Source organism: Chelonia mydas, chromosome 11, assembly GCF_015237465.2.
Source record: "Chelonia mydas isolate rCheMyd1 chromosome 11, rCheMyd1.pri.v2, whole genome shotgun sequence".
NCBI lineage: Eukaryota > Metazoa > Chordata > Testudines > Cheloniidae > Chelonia > Chelonia mydas.
The window spans coordinates 10,365,414-10,392,439 of NC_051251.2; the positions used below are offsets into that span (position 1 = coordinate 10,365,414).

General features: G+C 44.8%; 1 protein-coding gene across 2 annotated transcripts in view; it reads left to right on the plus strand.

Moving 5' to 3' along the window:
* SLC49A4 (solute carrier family 49 member 4) overlaps nucleotides 1-27,026 on the plus strand; it is a 153,391-nt gene that overhangs the window by 95,983 nt on the left and 30,382 nt on the right. For both annotated transcript variants that reach the window (XM_043524878.1, XM_037912036.2), the window contains 3 exons: nucleotides 15,287-15,416; nucleotides 22,849-22,957; nucleotides 23,606-23,673. In XM_043524878.1, coding sequence (XP_043380813.1) covers nucleotides 15,287-15,416; nucleotides 22,849-22,957; nucleotides 23,606-23,673 — 307 coding nt within the window. The remainder of the gene's footprint in view (nucleotides 1-15,286; nucleotides 15,417-22,848; nucleotides 22,958-23,605; nucleotides 23,674-27,026) is intronic.

Sequence of the window (27,026 nt, forward strand, 5' to 3'; positions counted from 1 at the left end):
TCCATCATCCCATCCCTGGATCCAGGTGACTGGTATGCCACCCTCGACTTAAAAGACGCCTATTTCCACATTTCCAGGCCACAGAAAGTTCCTCGGGTTTATTGAAAACCAGACCCATTACCAGTTCACCCTTCTTCCATTTGGTCTGTCAGCAGCCCCTCAGGTTTTCACAAAATGCATGGCAGTGGTAGCAGCCTTACTCAGGCAGTGAGGCATTCAAGTCTACCCATACCTCAACTATTGGCTGATCAATGGCCACTCAAAGGCTCAAGTGAAAAACAACATCAACCTGGTTCAAGCCACCTTCCATGCTGGATCTGTTGATAAACAAGCGAAAGATGACTCTCGTTCCTATTCAGAGAATAGAGTTTATCGGGGCAGTGCTAGACTTGACCTAGGCCAGAGCCTTCCTATCAGAGGCTTGATTCCAGACAATGTTCGCTCTGATATCCAACATCAAGGCGCACCCCATCATGACAGTCTCATTTTACTTCAAACTTTTGGGCCACATGGCAGCATGCACTTCCATGGTGCAGCATGCAAGACTGCGACTTAGACCACTGCAAACTTGGTTGGCCTCCATGTATGCACTAAATCAACACTACTTGAACTGGGTGCGTATGATTCCTGCCCCAGTCCTTGCCTCCTTCAACTGGTGGAAAGATCCCTGATCAGTGGCAGTGGGCATTCTCTTTGTCACCTCCCAGCCTTCGGTATTCTTAATTTCGATTGCATCCAACCTAGGATGGGGGAGGGAGGGCTCATCTCGAGCACCTCAGGACTCGGGGCATATGATCCCAGGAAGAGCTCTCCCTACACATAAACATCAAAGAGCTCAGAATGGTCCACCTAGCATGCCAAGTGTTCCTACCCAGATCATGGGCTAAGTTGTGTGAGTGCTCATGAACAACGTGGCAGCCATGTTTTACATCAGCAGATGGGGAGGAGGGCAATCCTCTACCCTGTGCTAGGAGGCCATTCTCCTGTGAGACTTCTGTATGAAATGCTCCATCCACCTCGAAGCTTCCCATCTTCTGGGAGCCTGGAACGCTCTGGCAGATCACCTCAGCAGGTCTTTCTTTTCTCACCACAAGTGGTACCTTCACCCAGAGGTGACCAGATCCATCTTCCAGAGGTGGGGGTCTCCCCAGGTAGACTGGTTCACACCGAGACAGAACAGGAAATGTCCGCAGATTTGCTCACTGTGCAGTCACAGCCCAGGCTCCCTCTCAGATGCTTTCCTGCTTCCATGGACAGACCCCTCCTGTTCTATGCATTTTTCCCCAGTTCTTCTGGAGCACAAGATCCTTCTGAAAGTCAAGTAAGACAAGGCACAGGTTATCTGTGTAGGCTCTGCATGGCCACAACAGCACTGTTTTGGTATGTTTCTGGACCCCTGCCCTGGACCTGATCTTGCAAAACCACAGCCATTTACTCCACCTGAACCTTGGGTCCCTCCACATGACTGCATGGAAATTTCATGGTTGAACCTGGAGGGTCAGGCCTGCTCAGAGCAAGTCCGCCAGGTCTTGTTAGGTAGTAGAAAATCGTTTACTAGAGCAACCTACCTAGCCAAGTGGAAGCTCTTCTCCGTGTGGTCGTCCCAACAAGGACTCTCACCTGTTGCGGTTCAAATACAAGACAGAACAAGGCTTTAAGCAAGCAAGCAGGCTGGTCTGCTGACGGGCTGGTCCGCCTGTCAGCTTTTCACCCTCTCTTTTATTTCTCTCCCTCCTCCTGCGCATTACATACTCCAACAGATAAAAGGCATACACTGGCTTTGTTTAATATTCTTATTTACCAGTTTCTGTCTCCCACATTCCTTGCTCTCGGGCCTTGAGCCCAGTCCTGGGAGGCTTCTCACGGTTCATGTCATCTGGGCGAGATTCCAAGGTTCATGCCCTTGAGAGGAGCCGTGTGTGCGCTGCTCCTGCACAACACTCCGGGTGTGCCCTGAATGTTGCCAAGTGCATGAACCCTGCATGAATGCTACATCCCCTCCTTTTTTGTTTATTTGTGCTCGGGCATCTCATGGTAGTCAACAATTTGCTTTTGCAAGCCAATTAACTCCCGGACAGACAAGGTCATAACTCGTGGAGCCTGCCAGGGCGGGTCTCAACAAAGCCTTAACAAAAAGGAAATATATTGCACACAGCAACAGCAAAAAATAAGCCCAAGAAGGTAAAGTGTAGTTGGCCGGGCCCCAATTAGCCATGCTAGAGTACTGGGAAGAGAGGTTCGCGTAAGCAGCGAGCATCATCTTATTCCCTATTTCCTCAGGGTGATGACATACTGGAATAAGGCACGTACCTAACAATTCTTCAGCTGCTACAAAATCAAATAAACAAAAGTGGGTAACATTTGCTATTGAAGCCAATCTTTCCCATAGGTTATATGTCTTTCGGGCCCGTAACGGAGGAGGCGCTCCCGAGTCAACCCCTACAGGAAATAGCAGGCACATAAGGCACACAATCAATACAGAATTAGCAGTGATTTGGGCGAGAATGGCCACAAACAGAGTCTCAGGAGTCTCTGGCTGTTGATTTGCTGCCAGTCTTCATTGAGCCGTGACGACCAATGCTTTCACTGCTCCCCATGTCACGGGCTGGCTTGGGACGCTATGTCTCCTCTGTCTCCGTCCCGCCATTGTCGACCCGGGAGGCACCGCGTTGTCCTCCAAGGTCAGCTGAAACTCCGATATGGGGTTCGACAGCCCCTGGTGCCATGCCATGCTGTTTCAGTGCCGGTCGCACACACCGGGCCGGAACCCACAACAGTCCTGCAGGGAGAGACACAGCAGCATATCCCCGACCCCAAGTAATTAAAGGTACTGGGCCCAACCATTGCGGATTGGGCAGCTGACGGTAATAGACACGCGGTCTTTCCAGTACCTCGGACTTATGAAAATGCCAATCCGCGGGGGTCTGCTGATCTGTATTCAGTATTAAATTATTTAAAGTAAACAAAAGGACATGCAATTGTTGCTGAATGTCTCCTAAGGTTCAGAGACGCAGCTCCCCTTGTTTTAATTGTTTGTCAAGCAAGGTTTTTAGCGTGCGATTTGCACATTCAACAATAGCTTGGCCTGTGGAATTATAAGGGATCCCGTGTTTGAGACGGACGTCCCATTGGGCACAAAAGGTGGAGAGGGCTGTGGAGCAATAGGCTGGGGCATTATCCGTTTTTATCTGGCTCGGGCGACCCATAACAGCAAAACAGGCTAGCAAATGGTGAATAACTTTGGGAGTGGCGACCCCACAGCGTGGGGAATCCTGAATAGGTATCAATGGAAACATGTAAAAACGAATAGGGGCGGAATTGTGGCATGTGAGTGACATCCATTTGCCACAGCTGATTCGCTGCGGTACCTCTGGGGTTAACGGCATAAGAAAAGGTAGGGGCAGCAGCGGCACAGTGGGGGCAGGAACGAACAATAGAACGTGCATAATCAGCCGGAATGTGAAACTGTCGGGCCAAAACAGAGGCAGACTGATGAAAAAGGGAATGGCTTTCGATGGGGTCAGAAAAAAGGGAATTTACCTGACCACGTAACGCGCGATCGGCACACGCATTGCCTTCAGTGAGTAGCCCATGCAGAGGGGTATGACTGCAAATATGAGCAACAAAATAAGGGAAATTACAAGTGGTGATGAGATACTGTAAGGACAAAAACAGGCGAAGAAGGTCCGCATCGACCTGAGGGGTAATGAGGGCAAGGGGTAAATAATCAATTACCTGATAAACATAATGCGTGTCCACGATCAAATTAAAGGGACAATCAGCAAAAAATTAAAAGGCCAAAATAACAGCAGCTAGTTCCAAGGACTAGTGAAGCTCTCCAAGCGCTGTGCATGCAAATGTTGTTGTACAAGTGAATGAAGTGCTTTCAGCTTTTCTAGGGGGGGGGGGCCACTTGTCAATCCATACGGGCTCTAAGGATTGCCATACCAATGGTAATGCAGAGGGCAAGGTGGGTGGGGGAGGGTTTGGGGCCATTATATATTAATATCGAGGGTGGTGTCCAGCTTTACAAGTAAGTCACGGCCCCAAATATTGATGTGGACAGGGAGCACAAAAGGGCGGATCGTAGCAAGGGCACGGCCTCCTGGTTTAGAGACCGTGACCCAAGACAAACTTTGGCACCCGGGTTTGCTACCCCCGATCCCCCACAGCTCTTTAGAAGGAACTGTTGGCCAACTGACCGGCCAGTCCTGATCACGAATCACCGTAACATCAGCTCCAGTGTCCACCAGCCCTGTAAAAGGAAAATTATTTAAAAGAAGTGTTAACTGAGGTTTCGAGGGGCGGAGCGACATTGTTAGAGCAACAAATTGAGAGGACGTGTCGTGAGGCGGCGACTGAGACAGCATCGATCCAAAGCCGCCTCCGCCCCGGGCTCGATCCTCTGCGGCTGGCACCTGATAGGGGACTAAAATCAATTCTGCAATTGACCGTCCACGCGGGAGCGACTGCGGAAGATGGGTCCACACCTGAACCTTAATAACGCTGGTGTAATCGGCGTCAATGACCCCTGGGATGACAAAAAAACCCTGTTTCCCAGCGTGTGAGCGTGGGAGAACCAGACCCACAAATCCGGCAGGGAGAGGTCCCGTCACCTGTGTAGGTATGGCGCAAACCTCCCCGGCAACTGAAAATCAGCGTCCTCCTGCATAATCAAATCAAGCCCTGCGCTTCTGGCAGTCGCCGCCCTCATGGAGTCTATGGATTTTAAGGCAGAGGAACAGTTGTCTGAGTGGGGAACACCCCGTTTGGCCCTGGGTTCGGGAGGGACCCGTCGTGAAGGTTTCCCGACCCGCTACGACACTGATTAGCCCAGTGATAGCCCTTCCGACACTTGGGGCACTTCTTTGAGGGGCGGGCGGGCGCCGTCGATGAGCGGCACTCCCGCTGAAAGTGACCCTCCTTACCACAGCGATAACAACGCTTCCCCTCCTTCCCGCTTTTGCGCAGGGCGGCGGCCAGAACCCCAGCTTTATGTGCTTGTGTGCCGATGTTTTGGCACGCCCGCAGCATGTCCGACAGCTCTAGAATGCCAGCGGCTTGTGCCGCCTGGAGAGCACGGCAGCAATCCTCGTTCGCATTTTCAACCACCATTTTTAACAGAATCTCCTGAGCTGCCGCAGGGTTATCCACCTGTCGGAGGATAGCCTCCTGCAATCTGTTGGTAAAATCCATAAAGGACTCTGATGCACCCTGACGGATACTGGCAAAGCTTTTGGTAGGCTTGCCTGAATCCGGGACCTTCCGGAAAGCATGCTGGGCGCAGGCAGAAATAATGGGGAAGACAGCCTGCTGGAGTTGAGACTGCATCTGAACGGTAGCAAACGGGCCCTCCCCTGCTAACTGCTCATAAGTGACACCTTGCGCTATATATACCTGGGCTTGGCGTTCCGCCATCTGCCGATACTCACTAAGTCAAATAACATACTGACTGGGCGTCAGCATCATGCGCAACAGCGCCTTCCAATCTTCAGGGACCAGGGTGTACCCAGTACGTAGCCCTTCAAGGAGACCACGTACATACGTGCTAGTGAGGCCGAACTCGCGAATCGCTTTCTTTACCTCTCTGATCACCGAGTAAGGCAAACTGACCCAGTTTGCAAGCTAGTTGCCCTGGCCATCATCCTGCCAGGTCACCGGGCAAACTGAGGCCAGATCAGCTAATTCCTCTGCTGTAAGATCTGGGCGAGTCTTCGCTGCGTGAACCATTTGTTGCACCAGCGAAAGCCCCTGAGCAGACGCGGATGACCCCCTGGGGGGCCCCGGAGCATGGGGCCCCACGGGGGGACGGTGACCACTCACCGGCTCCAGAGGGGAAGACAAAGGAGGCGGCAGTAATTGAGGCACTGGGGGCGAAGCAGGGGGAGGGATGGCTGCAGGATCGGACGGGGGTGGCGAGATCGGCAGCCCCTCTATTGGCGCGGGAGAGGGTCTTTCCGAGGCGACACACTGTGTCGCATCGCCAGGAGGGGGGATGGCTGCAGGAGCAGACGGGAGTGGCGAGATCACCAGCCTCTCTATTGGCGCGAGGGAGGGCCTTTCCGAGGCGACATGCTGTATCGCGTCACGGCAGAGGTGCCAGGCATGTAAAGCCTGCACAGGCGCCCGAGGCTCTTTGTGCAATGTCTGGCCCAACCGCTCCCAGTCCGCTAGCTTAAGGGTTCCGGATTCAGGGTACCACGGGCATTGGGCACTCACCTCCTGTAGCAGGAGAGTGAGTTCTCGAGTGGGGCAATCATGCTGAGCCTTACACAGCAAATATTGTAGCTCATTGTGGTGTTGCACTTGCAAAGCAGGGAGGGAGCTTCCCATACTTACCACGACGAAAAATACTCACCGGGATCTGCAAAGCGGATGAGTGACGCGTCTGAAACCCTTGCCGAGCGAGGTGAGTGCTGAGGGCCCCACGTTTGGGCGCCAGTTGTTGCGGTTCAAATACAAGACAGAATAAAGCTTTAAGCAAGCAAGCAGACTGGTCTGCCGACGGGCTGGTCCGCCTGTCAGCTTTTCACCCTCTCTTTTATTTCTCTCCCTCCTCCTGCGCATTACATACTCCAACAGATAAAAGGAATACACTGGCTTTGTTTAATATTCTTATTTACCAATTTCTGTCTACCGGATTCCTTGCTCTTGGGCCTTGAGCCCAGTCCTGGGAGGCTTCCCACGGTTCATGTCATCTTGGCGAGATTCCAAGGTTCATGCCCTTGAGAGGAGCCGTGTGTGCACTGCTCGTACACAACACTCCGGGTGTGCCCTGAATGTTGCCAAGTGCATGAACCCTGCATGAATGCTACACTCACCGACCCAGTCATCCCTCCGGTCTGTGCTGGAATACCTGCTCCATCTGAAACAAAAAGGTCTGGCCTTTTCATCAGTCAAAGTACATCTAGCGGCAATCTCAGCCTTCCATTCTCCAGTGGATAATAAGTCTGTGTTCTCTCATGAAGTGTCCATCCGCTTTCTCAAAGAGATAGAGACTTGACGCTCAAATTTGTGAACTGATTCCACTGTGGGACCTAAATCTGGTTCTGTCAAGATTCTCATGGGCTCTTCCTTTGAGCTGCTGGCATTGTGCCCTTTGTCAGATCTCTCCTGGAAGATAGCCTTCCTGGTGGCAATTACCTAAGCCAGGAGAGCCTCAGAAATTAGGGCCCTTATGTCAGAACCCCCGTATATGATGTTCATTAAGGACAAGGTTCAACTGCACCCCCTCCTGGTATTTCTCCCAAAGGTGGTCTTGCAGTTTCAAAGTAACCAGTATATTTTCCTGCCAGTTTTCTTCCTGAAACCGCACAGGAATTCAGAGGAGCAGCATCTCCACTCACTGGACATTAGGTGCGCCCTGGCCTTCTATGTTGATAGGACCAAGCTGTTCTGTAAATCCATGCAGCTCTTCACGGCAGTAGCAGACAAGATGAAAGGCCTACTGGTCTCAGCCCAGAGAATCTCATCCTGGATCACCTCCTGTATTCGTATGTGCTATCTTGACCACTCATTTGACAAGAGCTCAAGCTTCATCAGTGGTGTTCTGGCCTAGATCCTGATCCAGGACATTTGCAGAGCTGCGACCTGGTCATCAGTACATACCTTCTCCTCCCACTACTACGCCATCACCCAGCAGTCCAGAGATAATGCCAAGTTTGGAAGAGCAGTGTTGCAATATGCATGTCCATAACCCATGAACTCCGAGCACTCGAAGAAGAAAAAATGGCTACTAACTTTTCCTTAACTTGTTCTTTGAGATGTGTTATTCATGTCCATTCCGTGACCCACCCTCCTGCCCCTCTGTCAGAGTTGCGGGCAAGAGGGAACTGAAAGGGTGTGGGACCCTCCAGGCCCCTCGTACTGGCGCATGAGTACATGGCACCAGAGGGTGCTTAGAGACAGCCTGACGGATACCACTAAGGGAAAATCTCTGGCGACGGTGCGCATGGCGCACACACATCCAACACGGAATGGACATGAGCAACACATCTCGAAGAACAGCAGTTATGGAAAGGTTAGTAGCTGGTTTTTTTTCCTATTGAGTGACTCACTTTTTTCTGGAGCCAGATGTCTTGAAACTGCAGGGAAGTACAATTTTGGGCTACAGCCTCTTTAAGAGGCAGATAAGATGTCGCACCCGAAAGGTTCCATGGCGGATCAAAGTAATGGTTCACAAGAAAGGAGTGCAAGGGAAAATTGATGTCCCTTTTGCTGGCAGCATGGCTCAGTGGAGCTCTATAGTAGTAATGTTGATGAAGAACTTAATGGTAGTTAGCACAGATTTTCTGCGTTCCTGAAATGGAAATGGTTTTTAGGAGAATCCCTCCTTCAGACTTGTGGGTAGTATTGTCATGGGTGCAGAAACATTGTGTTGCATCTTTTAAATTTCCTGGGGAGCAACATTTAATAAGGCTGCTGTAAGCTTTTTACTTTATTCAGCAGACTTTTAAACACACAACTGGATTTTTCTGTCTGACTTCACCTGCTGTGTTAGTGATGTGTCATTGCACCACTCACATAGTGAATGGAAGCTGGATCCTGGATATAATTGCCCAGTAGAGAATTCTGCTGGTTGTGGGGAAACTGTCAGCAAGTTAAAAGGTGGCAGAGCTGGCTCGAGACACAATCACCCTAGACAACATAGGAAAGGGAATGGGATGAGACAGTATAGCCCACAGAATCCGAGAGCTGTAACTTGCTCCCTGATGGCCCCATCCTCACTCCCCTGCAACCCATGGAGCTCAAATATGGGAGAGAATCTGCCCCATACTGTGTAACAATAATACTTATCAATTATATAGCTCTATTTACCTGCAGACCTCAAAGCACTTCACAAAGGTGATAGATATCATTCTTCCCATTTAACAGATGGGGAAATGGAGAGATTAAGGGACTTGCTTAAAGTCACATAGGAAGCTAGTGGGGCACCTAAGAATGGAACTTGTGTCTCTTAACACCCATTCCTTTGGCATAGCCATTGGGCCATGATGCAGCTCTCACTTTGAGATTTTGGATATACTACAAGAGTTGTTAACCTTGGATTGGTGGCATGGCAAAAGCATATTATTTTTCTAAAGCATATTTTGTGTAATGATGGATGAGGCTGTAAGCATACATAGATCTGCTTTACAATCTTTCTCTGAACTATTCCCTTCCCTATCTCTGTTTAAGGAGTGGTGTTTCTTGCACTAAGAGCTCGGCTGAATTATCATGGCATCCTGTTGTCACATTTGCATACCGTATTCTGAACCCCATGACTGAAACAGTAGGGATGTTCAGATCAAAATCAAGTTGCATTACCTGAACTGCATGGGGAAGTTTGCCTTGCTGTTGGCTCTAACCAGAGCTATTAGCCATTCATTTTCCTGAGCATGAAATTAAACCCATCACATTTATTATTACAGCGTTGTAGATTCTTTCCTTATTGCATTGCAATTCAGTACAGGACTAGGGCTTTTTAAGTCTGGATATACCTTTTCAAAAGGATAAATACCTTTCACCAAAGATACTTGTACCTCTGAATATAAAACTTTCCCTTTCCCATTTAGAGCCTACTCAACTAGCCAGGTGCCCATTTCTCAGGCTGAGCGGGGGCCATCCCTTCACTTCGACATACAGGGGGTTTCCAGTATACATCTTCCCCCTTATCCGTTGTTTCGGATATCCGTCGCTTATCAATAGGGGAACCTGTGTTCCAATTTACATTGGTCCTGATCTGCATATCCGTCATGAATTGGAACACCTTCCCCTATTGTACAGTATAGTACGTCGATAAAATCCTTTTTAAGATTTCTGCAACCAAAAAGCCAGCCCAAGAAAACCCAGCCACCACCCCTACCCAAGTTTAGCAGAATTGACACTATTTTATACTGTATTACTGTACTTATTTACTGTATTCAAATGTTCTATGTGTTTGAATAGTGTTAGTAGAGTTCTGCATTATTTTATTCAATGTTTTATGTGTAAAATGTGTACTGTATAACCTGTCATTGTAAAAAGGTACACTGTTTAGTTGAAAAAAGCATTGTCATAGGCAAGTGTGGTGAAGTTGTGAACACATCCTCCCCTTATTCCATTATTTCTTATGAGGAAAAATTCTCCGGTATATGTCATTTTGGTATCCATCGCCCTTTTCAAGAACAATCCCAATGTATACTGGGGACCCCCTGTGTACAGGTCATTGTGGCATGGTGCTCAGATTGCTTTCATGAGGCATTAGAGATTCACTCTTCAGCAAAAGACATACAGCTCCATGCTCAGTGTAGCATTTCCTGCCCATTAGTTTGTTGATGGTTCTTGTTCTCCCTTCTTGTTTCAAGTGCTTTGGTGGATCCATCCAGTGTTGCTGAAAGAACTGTCAGGAGGAAGGCAGTCAGTTACTGTTGAGGAGCTCTTGTCTCTGACTGCAATTCCCTTGGCACTTACAGTACATCCCTTATATCTGACCTTTTCCCATGTCTTGTTCTTATTGTTAAACTCTAATAATAAGCTGGTGAACTTGGCCTGGGCTTGCTTTTCTTCTTTATCTAGAGCAGCAGTTCTCACAACAACATTTTTGGTGGCCTCAGAGTCCGGCCACCAACTCTCACTGGTGGCCGCACTGACACTTTTTCCCTAAAATACTTACTTAACTTTAGAAAAAACAGTTAAATATGCACAGATTCACATCCAAATCATTGTAATTTATATTTGTAGGATTTTTTGGCAGACTCAATCACACAAATAATGCTGCCTTCCCCTTCAGCCCCGCCATCCAGGGCTTAATGGGTCCTGTGGCTTGCTTTGACAAGTTATATTTGTATATTTGTTAATATCACAGCACATTTAGTAGCTACCTGGGAGGCTATGAAAAGTGATAAGTGATATTAACAAACATACAAGTATCACTTTTCACAGATAGCCAGTAAGTCTGCTGTGAAAAGTGATACTTGCATGTTTGTTAATATCACTTTTCTCAGCAAACCTCAGGTTCCATTAAGCCTTGGATGGTGGGGGAGGGTGAAAGTGGAGGCAGTAGGGGCCCAGCGGAAATGAGGGAGATGGATGTGAGGCCTGGAAAGCAGCAGGGGCCAGGGGTGATGGGGGTGGGTAATGACCACTGTCGCGTGATCAGAGCCAGGACCTGGTATCTGCTGCCATGGAACCAGGGCTGGGGCTCAGTGCCTGCAGCCAGAACCTAGAGCTGGGGACAGGAACTGCGTGGGTGGAGCCAGGGATCGGAGCCTGCTGCCGCGCAGCCAGAGCTGTGGGTGGGCCCCTGCTGCCATTCATCTGGGATAGGGGATCGATGCCAGGGACTGGGGCTGCACGGCCAGAGCTGTGGGCGGCGCCTGCTGCCGTGCAGCTGGGGCAGGGGATCAGCACCAGGGGCTAGGGCCACATTGTTGGAGCCTGGGGCCACTACCACATGGCCGGAACTGGGGCTAGAGGCTGACTGAAGCTCCATGGCTGGAGCCAATGGCCAGCACCTGCTGCCCGCAGCCAAAGCCCCATGGTTGGAGCCCACTGCCATGCAGCTGAGGCTGGAGGTTGGCACCTTTGGCCAGTGCCTGCCACTGTGTGGCCAGAGCCTGGGACTGGAGCCGGAAGCCTGCGCTTTCTGCCACACAGCTGGAACCAGGGGCTGGAGGCTAAAGCCCTGCAGCTGGAGGCCAGGGCCACATGGCTAGAGCCAGGGGAGCTGGAGCCTGCCGCCCAAACCCCATCCCTCCAACGTGGGTCAAGAACTCACCTTGCTCCTGCAGTGTTGTGTCCCACCTCTCTCCTAGTGCATCCAGGAGCAACAAGGAGGAAGAGGGAGGGGCTGATGCTTCCCCTCCCTCCCCCATCACCACCCAGGAAGCTGTCATGGCAGCACGAAAAGCCCTGGTTGGCTGCATGTGGGCACATTTTAGAAATATTGATCTACAGCAGGGGTGGGCAAACTTTTTGGCCTGAGGGTCACATTGGGATATGGAAATTGTATGGCGGGCCATGAATGCTCACGAAATTGGGGGTAGGGGTGAGGGCTCTGGCTGGGAGTGCAGGCTCTGGGGTGGGGCCAGAAATGAAGAGTTCAGTGTGCGGGTGGGGACTCCGGGTTGGGGTGCAGGGGGGGGAAGGGTTTGGGGTGCAGGAGGGGGCTCCAGGCTGGGAGCAAGGGGTTTGGAGGGCGGGAGTGGGATCAGGGCTGGGGCAGGGGGTTGGAGTACGGGGGAGGGGTGTGAGGGCTCCAGCTGGGGGTGAGGGCTCTGTGTTGGGGCCGAGGTGAGGGGTTTGTGATGCAGGAGGGTGCTCTGGGCTGAGACCAATGTGTTCAGTGGGCAGGAGGGGGATCAGGGATGGGGCAGGCTGTTGGGGCATTGTGGGGAGGGGGCTGGGGGTGCGGGCTCTGGGGTGGGGCTGGGGATGAGGGGCTTGTGGTACAAAGGGCTCTGGGCTGGGATCAAGGGGTTTGGAGGGTGGGAGGGGGATCAGGGCTATATCAGGGGGTTGGGGCATGGGGGGGCTCAGGGGTTCAGGCTCTGGGCGGTGCTTACCGCAAGCAGCTCCCAGAAGCATATCCTCTCTCCGACCCCGAGGCACGTCCAGGCGGTTCTACGCTCTGCCCCGTCCGCAGCTCCCACCCCTGCAGCTCCCACCCCTGCAGCTCCCATTGGCTGGGAACCACTGTCAATGGGAGCTGCAGAGGCGGTGTCTGCGGACGGGGCAGTGTGCAGAGCCGCTTGGCCACGCCTCCGTGTACTACATAGGAGCCGGAGGGGGGTCATGCTGGCTGCTTCTTGGGAGCTACGCAGAGCAGGGCAAACCCCCGACCCCTCTCCCTGGTGAGAGCTGAGGGCCAGATTAAATGGTCTGATGGGCTGGATGTGGCCTGCAGGCCATAGTTTGCGCCTACCCCGATCTAGAGTTTGGTATAATGAATGATGGTAGTGACAAAGGCAAACCCATTATTCTTAGTCCTCCTGGTGGGGACAGCAGTGCATCACCTTTGTGACATGTGAGAATCTGATTCTGTTCTGGGCTCCTAAACCTCAGATAGACCTGAAATTGTAGGGCACACAAGGCTAATTTGATATGAGGGTCCTTTATTACCTAATAGCAGTGACCCCTTTGTTTTTGGCTAGATTTCAAACAAGTTTTTCCTTTTTTTTATGTGAAAGGGCAGTGACTACAAGGCAGGTTCATCAGAGTAGCAGATGTAAGATGGGAAGATACTAAAGGTTTCAGGGAAACACTTCAGAGACCACCAGATTATTAAAATAATTTTAAAAATGACCTAAGCATTACTAGGGCATGCTCCCTAGAGAAGTTGGCTCTAATGAAAAGGACCATCAGGTAAATCTCAGCAGTACCCCTAAATGAGAATAGGCACTTGAAAAAGTGTTACTCTGCTCTTTAAAATATTAAATCAACATGCTTTACATTTTAAAAAGAGTTAAACCTTCTGTTTTATAGTTATAGTATGTAATAGCTAAATAGTAATGTACTTTAGCCAATCTCCAGATTTGTCTCTAACCAGATGATCTTTTGAATGTGTCCACATGTAATTGTGAAATCTTGTTTTGAAAATGGAATAAAAGGCATTTTTTAAAAAAATTGTTGTTGTCATACCTTGCTTCCCTTTCTAGGCATCACCCCAGTATCACAGAAAGTTCTTTTCTTCTTTTTAAGTCGAGTTTATTCAGTTACAATATAGCCAATTCCTTATTCACATTTGTTTCCTTGAAGGCAGTAATATACAGCAGCATAGAACTTACAGTATTTGTATAGCCTAGAGGCAGTGGTGTTCTAGTGTAAGTGGGGGTAGCTAACGTGTCCTTCACCCTCAAAAACAATCCTTTTATGATGAGACAGCAGTAGGAAAAAGAAACACGGCTTCGTCCAAAGTGAATCATTTAGTATTTGATGCTGGAGAACAAAATGGTCAAGTCTACAAGAATTCACCCTCAAAAGAAATCCTGTGTGTTTATATATTTTTTTTCCACAGAGCAAACTTAAACAGTTATTCTGGGTTTTTTCCCACCTGGTCCATTCAGATTCTGTGTATCATTTACTTTTTACTTTCATGAATTATTTCCTCCTCATTCGGCAGAGCAGTTGGCAAAGTGCCTTCTCTCTCTGTATTGACATTATTTTTTTTTTTTTAAAAAGGGTATTTAGAGAGGAGGAAGCTAAAGCAATCCAGTACCCAGCACTGCTGGATTTCTAGATTGTATTTCCAGATAGTATTGGTGAATCACTTCTTTGTAATAGGATCCCAGGTGCTCCTCAGAGGACATAATCCATAGCTATAGAATTGTCTATACAGTAGTAAAGAATCCTGTTTTTAAGAGTTTAGGAAAACTAGCATACTAGGGTTAAGCCTGTGAATAGGGAGAATGCTGTGTAAATTGTAAACGCCTATAAATGTTAGATGGGCTGGGGGTTGATTAACATTTATGGCTTTCTCTCAAAAAGTCTGATCATGAGACTTGCTGAGTGTCTCATGCAGGTTCAGGCCCAAATTGCCACACTGAAATTTCTGACAGATAGACCTACTGCTGTTGAGCAAAAGCAGCATCTGCAAACAACTCTCTTTCCTCATTTCTCTCCCATTTGTGTCCATTCTCTCCTTGGGACATGGCTGACTGTACTTTCCTTCTTATGTTGTAAATCTGTCTGTTACCACAGTAACACTCTGTGTGTGTGCTGTCTCTTGACTCTACCTTTGTCGAATTCTTTTTCCATGTCTTCATCACTCTGTGCTGTGACTACTGAAGTTCATTGCTCTAGGGCTTCCCCAAGTCCCAGCTGTCCAAATTCTAGCATGTACTGCTACCTGTCTTCTCACACAATGAAAAGTAACCTCATCATTGCCCTCACACTCTCAGAATTATCCACATGGGTCCAGTTTGATATTATCCTCCTTGTGTTTAAAACCACAAGCAGACCTGCTCCAGCCTGCCTCACAGACCTTGTCCGTCTCGGCACTAGCCTCCTCTCTGTCTCTTCAGGTAGTGTTATAACTGTTGGTGCAAAAGCCTTTATCTCTGCAGCTCCTGCCATTGCCAATGACTTGCCTATATCTATCTACCTGATTGACTCCCAATCTTGCTTAAAAATATATTCCCTTAATTCCTCTTCCTATTGTTTTAGATCTGTAGCTCTATTATTGAACTTTGTAAAGCATTTGGCATACGATTTTTGTATGAAAGAAGCTAGATAATAACTTTATTGTATTAAAATAAGCTCTTACTGTTAAAATCCATCACAATGTTAAACTTCTCTCTTACTGTGCTTTTTCTTAATTGACTCTTAGAATTTGGAATGGTCTCCCTGATATTTTCTGCAGCACTAGCCTACTTCCCATCACGCCCTCCATTTCCTCCCAGTGTGGCTGCAGCTAGTCAGCGGCTCAGCTATAGGAGAAGTTTTTGTAGGCTATTAAGGTAGGTTCTCCTCGGGACAGCTTGGGTTTACAGTTCAAAGCCAATTCACCTTTTTTTTAAACCTACATTTAAAAAGCAAAACAACAGAATATGTGCTTTAATCTTCTCACTGAAGAACAAGCAAGTTAATTTGTAGTGCTTTGTAATCAAATTAAATATTAATACATAGACATGAAAGAACACTAGATGTTAAAAAGTGGAGTCATTAAATATTAACTATTTTCAAAAATATTGCAAACCACATATCAGAGTCACTCAGCATCAACACTGTTGTGGTCTTGTTAACACAGCCTCTAAATAATAATTTTGTTACAATGAAATTAAATTACAAGACAATTAAAGGGATGTATACTGTAAAGTGTTGAGGTAATTTAACATTGTGAATAACTGAGTATTAAATTGTTTTCTTTATTTTCAGTGCTCTTAAGCTGCCAACATTGCTCTTTATGTTGGAGTAACTTGGGGTCTATTTCCCCATTCAAATGTGAGCCCCACAGCCCTTGCTATGATGAGAGAAGTACACAAATGCATCTAAGGCAGAATTTGTCCTATTGAGTCCAGTTATTTGCGTATGGTGTTAAAATGCAAAATGGGGGAATGGAAAATAAGTCATATTGCTGGGCAAGGTCTCAAATTAAACATTTTCGGTGTTTTTTTAACTTTGTTATGAAGAAAATGTCCTAATGCTGCTTCCTTTCTCCCACCCTTGGTCTGTGTGTATTTAAACTGTAAACTCTTCATTGCAGGGACCATTTCTTTCTATGTGCTCATATAGCACCTAACACAACGGCATCCTGATATCAGATGGGTCCTCTCGGCACGGCTGTAATACAAATAATAAGTAATATTAAAGGCCTGGATCCCGTAACTGATAGCGCAAAAGTGAACTGTTATGCTCATGCACAGTCCAGTTGACTTCAGTGGAGCTCTGCTCATGTGCAGCCGTCTACCACCAGGCTGTCAGTAGCAGGAATAGAATCAATGTGTAAAAGGGACTATCTAGGATGGAATATTTGTGAAGCTTTTTTACTAAGCAATTATTAGAGAGCAATAAAATCATACTTGTCATATACTCTCTGCCTTCTTTACTTGTATTTAAAGCCTGCAAAAATTATTCCTCTCTTCTTCTTGTTTTTAGGGAAATCATTTCCAATCAGAAATGCTCAATTTCTGCTGTTTGGAACCTGGCTAAGGCTATGTCCAAACTGCAGTTAGACATCCGTGGCTGACCTGTGTCAGCTAACTTGGGCTCACGAGGCTCAGGCTAAGGGGCTGTTTAATTGCAGTGTAGACATTTTGGCTCAGGCTGGAGTCTGGGCTCTGGGACTCTTCCACCTCACAGGGTCCTAGAGTCTGGACTCCAGCCTGAGCCCAGATGTCTATACTGCAATTAAACAACCCCTTAGCCTGAGCTCCACCAGCCCGAATCAGCTGACACAGGCCAGCTGCAGGTTTTTAATTGCAGTGTAGACATACTGTGTTACCAGAAGGTGCAAGGCAAGATAATCACCAAAGTGTGTCCTTTCTGGAGAAGGTTGGCAGTGAGGGAGGAAAAGGTGAGAACAGAATTGGTCAGTTAATCTGTAACGTGACCTACTTGAGGTATTAAAAAATAGCAGTTCCCTTGAGGGCACTGAGCATACTTATTAATGCTGCATTATGAGCCTAAACTGCTATGGGGAGAGATCCTGCCTGAGGGATGAGTTGTAAAAACGTTACTGTCAAATAAAAACCCAAACAACAACTGACTCTGCAGGTGAAATATAAAATTTCTGTTGACAGTACTCCATTTGGGAGCCTTGTAACTAATTGGTTGTACACAGTACAGTAAACACTGGATCTGGGATACTTGTTGTGTCAGCTAGTGAACTGCAAAACTCTGAATTACCGATTCACTAAACCTTTCTTAATAAAAATATCTTGCAGTTAAATAGTGAACTTATTTCTGTTTTAACACATCACTTTCAAGAGTCAGGATTGTCTATTGCTATTAAGTAAATGTATCTTCCTCCCCTTATACATTCTTCCATGCTGTCCCTTTCACAAGGCACTCTTTCTTCCTTTGCACACCAAACAATCGCCATCTCATCATTCAAAACACAATTCTCTTGGGGAGCCTTTCAGCAATAATCCATCAAAGAAGAAGGATTTATAAAAGTACGGAATCTGCTGTGCTGTGAGAGAGATCCATCATCGGTGGTGTTAGACATCAAACCGTGTCTGTCTAATCTACATTTTGTAGTCTTTGAGACAGGGACTATTTCTTCTGACAGAGCTGTGTAAATTAGGGAGCAGTTGATGAACACTGGAGAATCCTGACTCCCTGGATTACAGAGTTAGGGTCCCTATTTTGAGATTGCCTTCATATGTTGCTGATATACATATCTGTATTTGATACAGGTTAGCCTGTGGGCTAACTCACAAATCCATACACCAAAAAACACTTCAGCCATTAGTTTGTATCATTTTCTTCTGGGCTTCAGTTTTATGTCTTCAAAATAAAACTGTTTAACACAAGTTCAACACCTCAATCATGTCCTTTAACTCTGATGTACTGTCTTCTTCAGGAACCTGTGTACTCCTTGCAACCCACCTTCTTGGAATCACGGTGAGCCTCTCTGCTCCCTTCTCCTTTGTAGTCTGCTCCCTGCAGGATTACACTCCACAGGCCATCTACCTAGGAGTCACATATGATCTGGGTTCTTTCCCCTGACATGAGGACTCCTCCAGGAGCCGACCTACTCTCTTCGCTCTCACTAATAAGTGAGTTTCTTGCTGACTCTTATGGAGGCAAGGTGATCTTCAAGCAACCACTTGATCCCAGTCTCACAACATCAGCTCAGAGGCAACTGAATATTCACATATGGCGGCTCAACTCAACTCACTTAATGGGCCACCAATCTTGTTACAATACCCTAGTCAAGACTGGAAAAAATACCCTTTTTTTAGCTCCTTAGTTTAGCAATGTTTTTTTTGACCCTGAAACAGTACATACAGTGTTTCAGTAGAAAAAAAAAATTCCAGTACCTGCAAATAGTTTAAAATATTAATGTTTCAAATTAACAATAATAGATTTAGTTTTAAAGCAGCTTGAAAGTATTAGCCAGTTATATACATTTAATATTTTGGGGAACCTAAGTAAACTATTCTAAAGCTCATAAAACTAAGGACTCTGTGTATCTATTGCTCCTTTATGAACTAGAAGTCATAGTTTCACATGACATCTCCATCCAGAAAGGAGGCCACAGAATAAGCTTGGTGCTAAATAGACATTGCCAAGGTTTATTGCTAGGAAACTGATTGACTTTGACAGGGCTCCCATCTGAATAGTCTTGCCTTATGGAGTATAGTAGTGTGCAATAGGTTTTTTTTTTTTTTAAGGTGATCCATATTCCAGCAGAAAGTTTTAATAAAAAAAGGTTGATGCTAACTTTCCTATCATAGGCACATATATATTATGATGGGAAAGAGTGTGGATGCAGTAGAGTATGGATGCAGTGGTTGATAGTGTGACAGGCAGCAACATGCTTGTTTTTTCAGTAAAAGTTTTGGATGGAGTAATTGCAAAGATAAATATGCATGGCCAGATTTTTGGCTATATTCACCTTTTCATTACCCCCTGATGCTGGAGCTGCTGAAAATAGAGCCAAGTATATGTTAAAGTAGCCCAAAGGCTGCTGCAACTCATATTGTCTATTAATAGGTCCAAGGAGACAAAATGACAGCTTAAGATTGGCATAACATAAGATTGCCCCAGCTATGCACCCTTTTCTCTCCTCAAGTCCCTGACGCTAGTACAGGGGGTGGCATAGGTACCTGTCATCAGAGGAGCTCCTTTCATAGATGTGATTCTCATGGGCTGGATACAGCAGCTTATGGCCAGAATCCTTTGGCAAAATAGCCATATCACAGCCGAGGAGCTGATTCATAGCCAAAAGTCTAGAAAAGGCAAGATGTTCCAGATGAGACCACCGTCAAGGTAGGTTACAACTTAACCTCCCCTGTTAGTGTCTCTTTTCAGTATAGAAGGAAGACTAGATATGCAATCATGTACCCAGAATTTGTGACTATTTGACAGACAGTATTTTGGAACAAGTTCTGTCCCTTCTTTAGAAAGTGCCCAAACAGGTAGAACATTTTCCATATTGTATTTTATTCTGCAAACATTGACATACCTTCCAAATGTGAAATAATTTTGGAAAATAGCAGCACTGAGTACAAAAGGCAGTCTGCCCTCTTAGACTCCCAAGATTGCACAAGGTAGACCAGAGTCAGGGAAGAGAGAGTGGGCCTAGTAAATGACAGACAAATGATGGTAGAAAACACTGTAAATGCATCTTTAAAATCGTAATGAGAACATGAAATAACCTTACTCCTGTGTTTAGGCTTTCTTTGCACTGTTTTATTAGAAGAAAACTGACAAGTGGTATTGGGAGAAGGCCATGTTTATGTAATGTAGTTGCTTTGCTCGAGAAGAGGCTGTGTGAAAGAAAAAGGGCTCCAGGTAAACATTGGCTATGTTCTTTAGATCTTCTCATGGAATAAAACAAACATGACCTCTGAAATTCTGAACACTTCAGCGAATATTTTAAGATCTTTTCCTCAGCTTCAATAATTGTGTGAACTACCAAATTACCCCTTCATTTCTAGGGAACTGGTGCTGATCAATTTCAGTCCTATGGAACCTGCTTTGAGGGAGGCCTTTTTTTTGGTGTACATGAACATCCTTTGGGTAACTACCTTGGACAGAGCCCTAAAAGTAAGCAATAAAATAAACACCATCCAAACCTTAGTTAGAAATACTAGGGTTGCTGAATGTAAAGACACCATTTTCTATCTTCCTCTTTATTCCAAAACCGGAATACTTTATATGGAGAGCAAGCTGCCTCAGCAGAGGTTTTGTGTTTGCTGTCAGTAACAGTAATGCTGTTGCTTTAGGTGATTGTTTTAGGACTCGTCTTGTCAGCTCCGGTTTAACTTTTTAGGGTGCAGATGGTGACAAACCTTTTATTGTTTCACCTTCAATGAACAGTGAAGGTGAATCTATTTAACTGAAAAAAATCCTGATTTCTTTAGAACAGATTCTTAGACTTGTGTGTGTGTCTCTCTCTCTCTCTCTCTCCACCACTTTTTATGGTTTAAATTGCTGTTGTTTTCCACTCTTGCTACTGTTCCCCTCTCCCTCATCCCCAAAGAAAGAAAAAGGTATTAAGTACTATTAATTGAATAATATGTGTAGACTTATTCAGAGTATAGGGTATTTGAACTGGAGCCCTGTTTCACCCATAATGTTGACAGTCATTTTGTCTCCCTGAGGCAGTGATTCTGGGTTCTAAGTTTGGACATTGTTGGTTCTCATTCTTGTCTGAAGTTTCAGCATTCTTCTTTCTGTTATCTTCCTTGAAAGTTGAGTAAATGGCATTGACTTGTATCCAGATAGATACCCAGTCTCTTTCAAGGCTACCATGAGTGCTTCTTACAGTTACTCTCTTCCACTGGCTGGTTTAGAGGATCTTGTTAACTATAACTCCATTTGTCTCCCCCACACACCCAATGTGAATAGGTCACAAACACTGGGTTAGAATCGTAGGACTGGAAGAACCCTTGAGAGGCCATCTAGTCCAGTCCCTTGCACTCATGGCAGGACTAAGTATTATCTAAACCATCCATGATAGGTGTTTGAGTAACCTGCTCTTAAAAATCTCCAATGATGGAGATTCCACAACCTCCCTAGGTAATTTATTCCAGTGCTTAACCACCCTGAGAGGAAGTTTTTCAAGCTAAACCGCCCTTGCTGCAATTTAAGCCCATTGCTTCTTGTCCTGTCGTCAGAGGTTAAGGAGAACAGTTCTCCTTTTTCCTTCTAACAACCTTTTATGTACTTGAAAACTGTTATCGTGTCCCCTCTCAGTCTTCTTTTCTCCATACTAAACAAACCCAATTTTTTCAGTCTTCCCTCATAGGTCATGTTTTCTAGACCTTTAATCATTTTTGTTGCTCTTCTCTGGACTTTCTCTGATTTGTCCCCATCTTTCATGAAATGTGGTGCCCAGAACTGGACGCAATACTCCAGTTGAGACCTAATCAGCATGGAGTAGAGCGGAAGAATTATTTCTCCTGTCTTGCTTACAACGCTCCTGCTAATACATCCCAGAATGATGTTTGCTTCTTTTGCAGTACTCCTTCCTAGGCAGTCATTTCCCATTTTGTATGTGTGCAACTGATTGTTCCTTCCTAAGTGGAGTACTTTGTGTTTGTCCTTATTGAATATGAGGAACATATGGATAAGTTCTGAAAAGTTTATTACTTACAATATTGAGTTTTTCACTGTACTTTTCTATGATGCTTCTACAGAAAATGGGAACAGCAACATTTAAACAAGTGGGGATTTCAAATAACAGGACTATATTCCAAATACATTCATAGGAGGAAAGGTGTTCTACTGCTAAGCCAGGATTCTTGGGTTCTGTTCCTCGTTCTGCTGTGAACTCACTGTCATCTTGGGGGAAAGGTCACTGAAGGCATATTTTCAAATAAAAGCACCTAAATTGTGCCAACACAATACATGTGCACAAGCAAAATAAGGCAATTTGTTTAAAATATGTATTTACATGTGCAAAAATGGCTAATTATACATACAACCAGTTTCTGCCTCAAAATGATTTATGTGCACAGTTTTCTTTTACATATTTTATGAGTTTAGCTTGGGCTCTTATTATGAAAACATGGAAAAATACTTACTTAGTTTACAGAGAGGTTTGTTTGCCGGAGTGCTTTGAGATCCTTGCATAAACGTTCCAATATAATTGTAAATTGTTGTTTATGTTCTGCATGAGTATTCCAAAGAGTTGGATTATAATATTTTTATGTTTTTGTTTAAGTAGAAAATAAGTTTTACGAAAATAAATTTGTGATGTGTAGTGCAAGTGACAAGCTGGTAGGGCCAGGAGAGAATGCAGTAAATTTCCTTTTCTCAACAAAAACAAACAGCAAGAGTAGCTTGAAGAATCTGAATCTGAATTTATACATGAAATATGCTTTTGTCGGACTGAATTTATGCTTATTGGTTTTTAATATGTTAACACTCCATAGACTGTCAATGTAATCAAATAGCATAACAAACTGAATTTCTTGTGAAGACAAGGAAGGTCTGAGAGCCTAGCAGGTTCCAGAAATCAAGAAGGTGCCATTGATACGTACATAGTAAATGCTTTTTCTTTAATAACATGGTGCCAGGGAGTAACATCTCAGCACTTGGAATTTCAGTGAAATAGCCAAATACTATACTTGTTTTTTCTGACTCACTCTTTAGGTTTCTACTTTTCTGCTTAATGGGTGGAATATAGATTTTAGGGTACAATTTACTCTTGAAGTTAATCTGAGCCATTTCTAATACAAACAGCAGCTAACTGCATATATGTTGTCTTCACAGCAATTTCCGGTTTTTGATGCTTGCATTAGCCTATGCTATACCGTTGGGTGTTTTCGCGGGCTGGTCTGGCGTTCTGGACTTGATATTAACACCTGTTCACGTCAGCCAAGTAAGTATTTACATGCAGCAGCTGCTCTATTTCATAGGTACTTTGTTAGATTTGTAATGGTGTTTGAGCTGATGTACATATTCCCTACCTTAGTTTTTCTCACTGTTTTCTGGAACTATCAATATATACACACCACTTTACTACTGAAACATAAAACAAAACAAACTTTTATCATTGACATACCAAAAGTTATTGTGGCTCCCCCTGCTGAGTCTACAGTGGCAGTTCATATTTTCAGAGCTCTACGCATCTATTGATGTTAATAAAGAGGCAAATAAATAAAAGGGAGTAGTGTTGGCTGCTGTACCTTCACAAATAGAGAAGGAAAAGAAAATCAATGTTTGCCAAATTGAAAGGAAAAAATCAGTAGAGAGAGATTTTTATTTTTAAGCTTCTACTAAGGTATTATAGAAATCCAGATGACATTCCCCAGCAGATTCCAATATAAAGAGGTCACATTTGGGGCATATACTGTTTGACCATATCCTTTTAACTAAATTATATTCCCTTTGAGTTTCTTAGAAAAGTCAGTCACTTTTTTTGCTAGGATTTTTCAGTAACCCTCCCTTCCCCCCATCTCCTTTTTTAAAGTAGCATCTTGTTTTCTCAGCCTTAACACTTTCATTTCCCCATGCTGTTTCCCATTAGGTAGATGCGGGCTGGATTGGATTTTGGTCCATAATTGGAGGCTGTGTTGTTGGCATAGCAATGGCAAGGTAGGAATAATGATCTCTCCTTCAGTTCTTCATTTTTCTTCACCTGTAATGATCACTTAGGTTTTTAAGACTATAAATTGAATTTATTTCTGATCATTAGTGAAATATTTGAAATGGCAAATGTGACTCTCCAAGATGATGTATTGTTTCTTTTTGTACAGTAATTTGTATATTTCATGTTATTGGACTACATGGGTTGAAAAGCCATTTGCTCACTCATCAAGTTTAAGAAGTCATATTGTTATGTCTGAGACGGCTTCCCATCCACTCCTTTTCAGGGTAGCCTTGTGAGAAGGAGGCTGCCTGATCTTGGGAAGAACCAATTTAGCACCTCTGAAAAGCATCAAAGAACATCAGTGTCTATTTCCTGCAGATGCCTGTCTAGCAATCTGATCCACTGAGTGTTTGATGCTGAGAATACAACACACTTCCCACATATGTGGACACAGAATGCTCCTAGCATCTCTCCTCCTAACCACCATGGGGGGTGTGGAGTGACACTCCCCACCAACCATCTGAGAAGATGTGGATTTATGAGTGAAAAAGTGAGAAAAGGAATGCCCTTCCCAAATCAAGCTACCAGACTCTTTCCATCCAAGCTTTGTTTTAAAAAAAAAAACAAAAAAAAACCACCATCTTCCTTGAGGCCTTTGATAACTTAAGTTAATAAAAAATAGAAAACCACTACATTACACTCATCTCTGGATTTCCCAGTACAATTCTGTCTTCTTTCTATCCACTACCGAGGCTCTGATTCTGCAATGAATGCTACATGGGTGCAGGAGTCTGTCTGCACAGAGGTCATTGCAGGATTGGGACCCAAAACTGTAATAAGCTCTTTTGGGGCAGAGATTATTGTCTACTTGTACTGTACAACAACAATGTGTATAACTAATAAATAACAAACTATATGTTCAAACTAGGTAAGTTCATGGAGGATAGGTCCACCAATAGTTATTAGCCAGGATGATTGGGGATGGTGTCCCTAGCCTCTGTTTGCCAGAAACTGGGAATGTGCGACAGGATGGATCACTTGATGATTACCTGTTCTGTTCATTCCCTCTGGGGCACCTGCTGTTGGTCACTGTCAGAAGACAGGATACTGGGCTAGATGGACCTTTGGTCTGACCCAGTGTGGCTGTTTTTATTGGGTTTCTCCTCTTGCTACCTCTTATTCCACTTAACAGCTAGAAAGGAGGAAGAGGGAAAGCTCCCCCACAGCCATGGAAAAAGGAAAAAGACATTTGAGCTCCCCCACCACAGTACTCCAAATGCTAACTAGCCAAAGAGCTAAATCCTACTAATCAAGGGTCATAATCCAATTGGATCCCTGCAGAGGAGCAATTGTTAGCTATTGCTAGATTTGTCTATGACTTGTTTTTCTCCATAGGGAAAAGTTTAAAGCCCTCCTGGCACTGTAAAAGTAGTGTTTGGTAAATAATGACCTCTTAACATATGTCCATGCAGCAAAAGCAGTATGATGGAAAAACTAGTGTGAATACTCATGCAGAATTCTCTCTCCTATGGGCTAGCCTTTGCTACTGCAGTTGAGGCCCTTGAACACTAGAGGGGCACCCTTTCTAGCCTTAAGCTTCTCTAGCAAGAACTTGCTGATTCAGACCCATAATGCAAATCTCAGCCTTTATGGTAAATTAATTTATTTAATATATAGCCTAGTTTTAGTTTCACAAAATGCTTAATGCCTCTGTAACTGCTGCAAAATTGGCTGCAAACTTTATAGCTAGGTCAGTATTTTGCAGAGTTCAAAACTTTGCTTTTGAGTAAATTAAAAGAATGCTAATAGTCTGTTTCCAAATATGTCTCTGCAATTCAGGCAATATATAGTTCAAACAGTAGCGTTTGCACACACACAAAAAGTGGGCAAGGGTGATTTGTCATTTCTGATAGATGATTCCCTCCTCTTAGGCCTGTTCAGCAGGTATCTGTGTAGGATTGAACCAGTGATGACTGACTGTAATCTGCTGAAAGTTATAATTAGGAAAAGTAGGTAATGATTCTTGTCAAGTATGACAAGCTGATGTATTTCAATGTCAGGACTGTGACTTATCAGGCAAGGAGCTCTCTCTCTCTTAACAGCCTGTGGTAAGGTGGTTTTTGGTTTTGGGGGTTTTTTTTGTTCTACCAGCTGCTAATTTGTAAAACCAAAAATGTTACAATTTAAGAATGATAGTGTTGCTTTACTTTATTCTCCTCAAACCATAAAGTCTAGATAAAATTTTACCCTTTCGTGAAGATGATTTAATTCTTTAACTGCACATAAAGGGCCTGATTTTTCAAACTTGGCTTCAGTTTTTGATGACGCAAATGCAACCATGTAGCTATCTTAACCGCTTGCTGCCTGCAATGGTAGCATTTGTGCCTGCAATTCACTGTGGGTATTAAATTGTGCCCCTTCAGAAGGAAGGCCGATATTGAAAATCAGGACCCAAATCGCTTTATTTTGCTTTTGGTGGTATGAGGAGTTTTTCTCCACAAGGTATATAAATAAATCCCACTTCTCTCTACTCCCCCACAATCTTGAACTAGACATGTTTGGTTAATTTGTGTGATGCATTTTAATGATGGAAAAGTCTGGGATATTTTGGGCAATTGGCAGATGTTGTACCCTTTGCTGGCAGAGGTAGAATGAGACTGGTTTGAAGCATATCAACTTTAAAGAGTGACATTCATGTTTTATTATCACGCTGAAACATAAATCTATCTCCTTTTTCCCCCAGAATTTTTCTTGTCACGTTTGCTAATGATCACAGATATTTCTGGATTTTTGTCCTTCACAGCCCAGCATTTCATTCTGCTTTTATCCTGCAGTGATGTCAAAATGCTGAAATGTTGTGACTTGGTGATAATTTCCCTAGCAACAGACTTTTCTCAGCACCATACATTTAGGCCTTAACTGCAGGATCCAGCACAGGTGGATTTGCTTGGTCATGAAAGATAATGCCACAAGCACAGGGCACAGTGATATGTCTTGACCCCATTACAGGCGGATACTCACCTACTATCCTGGACTACCTCTTCTTTAGTACATGCACACATCCACTGTAAGTGCTGGTTTGGGATAATAGATTATGATAGAATATGAAGTTGTGGGTGCAGGGTGGTGTTGGTGTGTTGCTGCATGGTTGCAAGTGACAGAGCTGCTGGGACTGGGGAACAAAAATTTTCTTTCTGATCGTTGGAGTGAAACTAGTGCTCTGAAAAGTTTACAGGTCTTGCAAGCATTTTTACTAGTCATACTGAGTTCACCAGAGGTGAAATACAGGCCCTTAAAAGGACTGAGTATGACCTATTTGTTATGTTTTCTCCATTTTTGTTTAATTCAACAGTTTTGT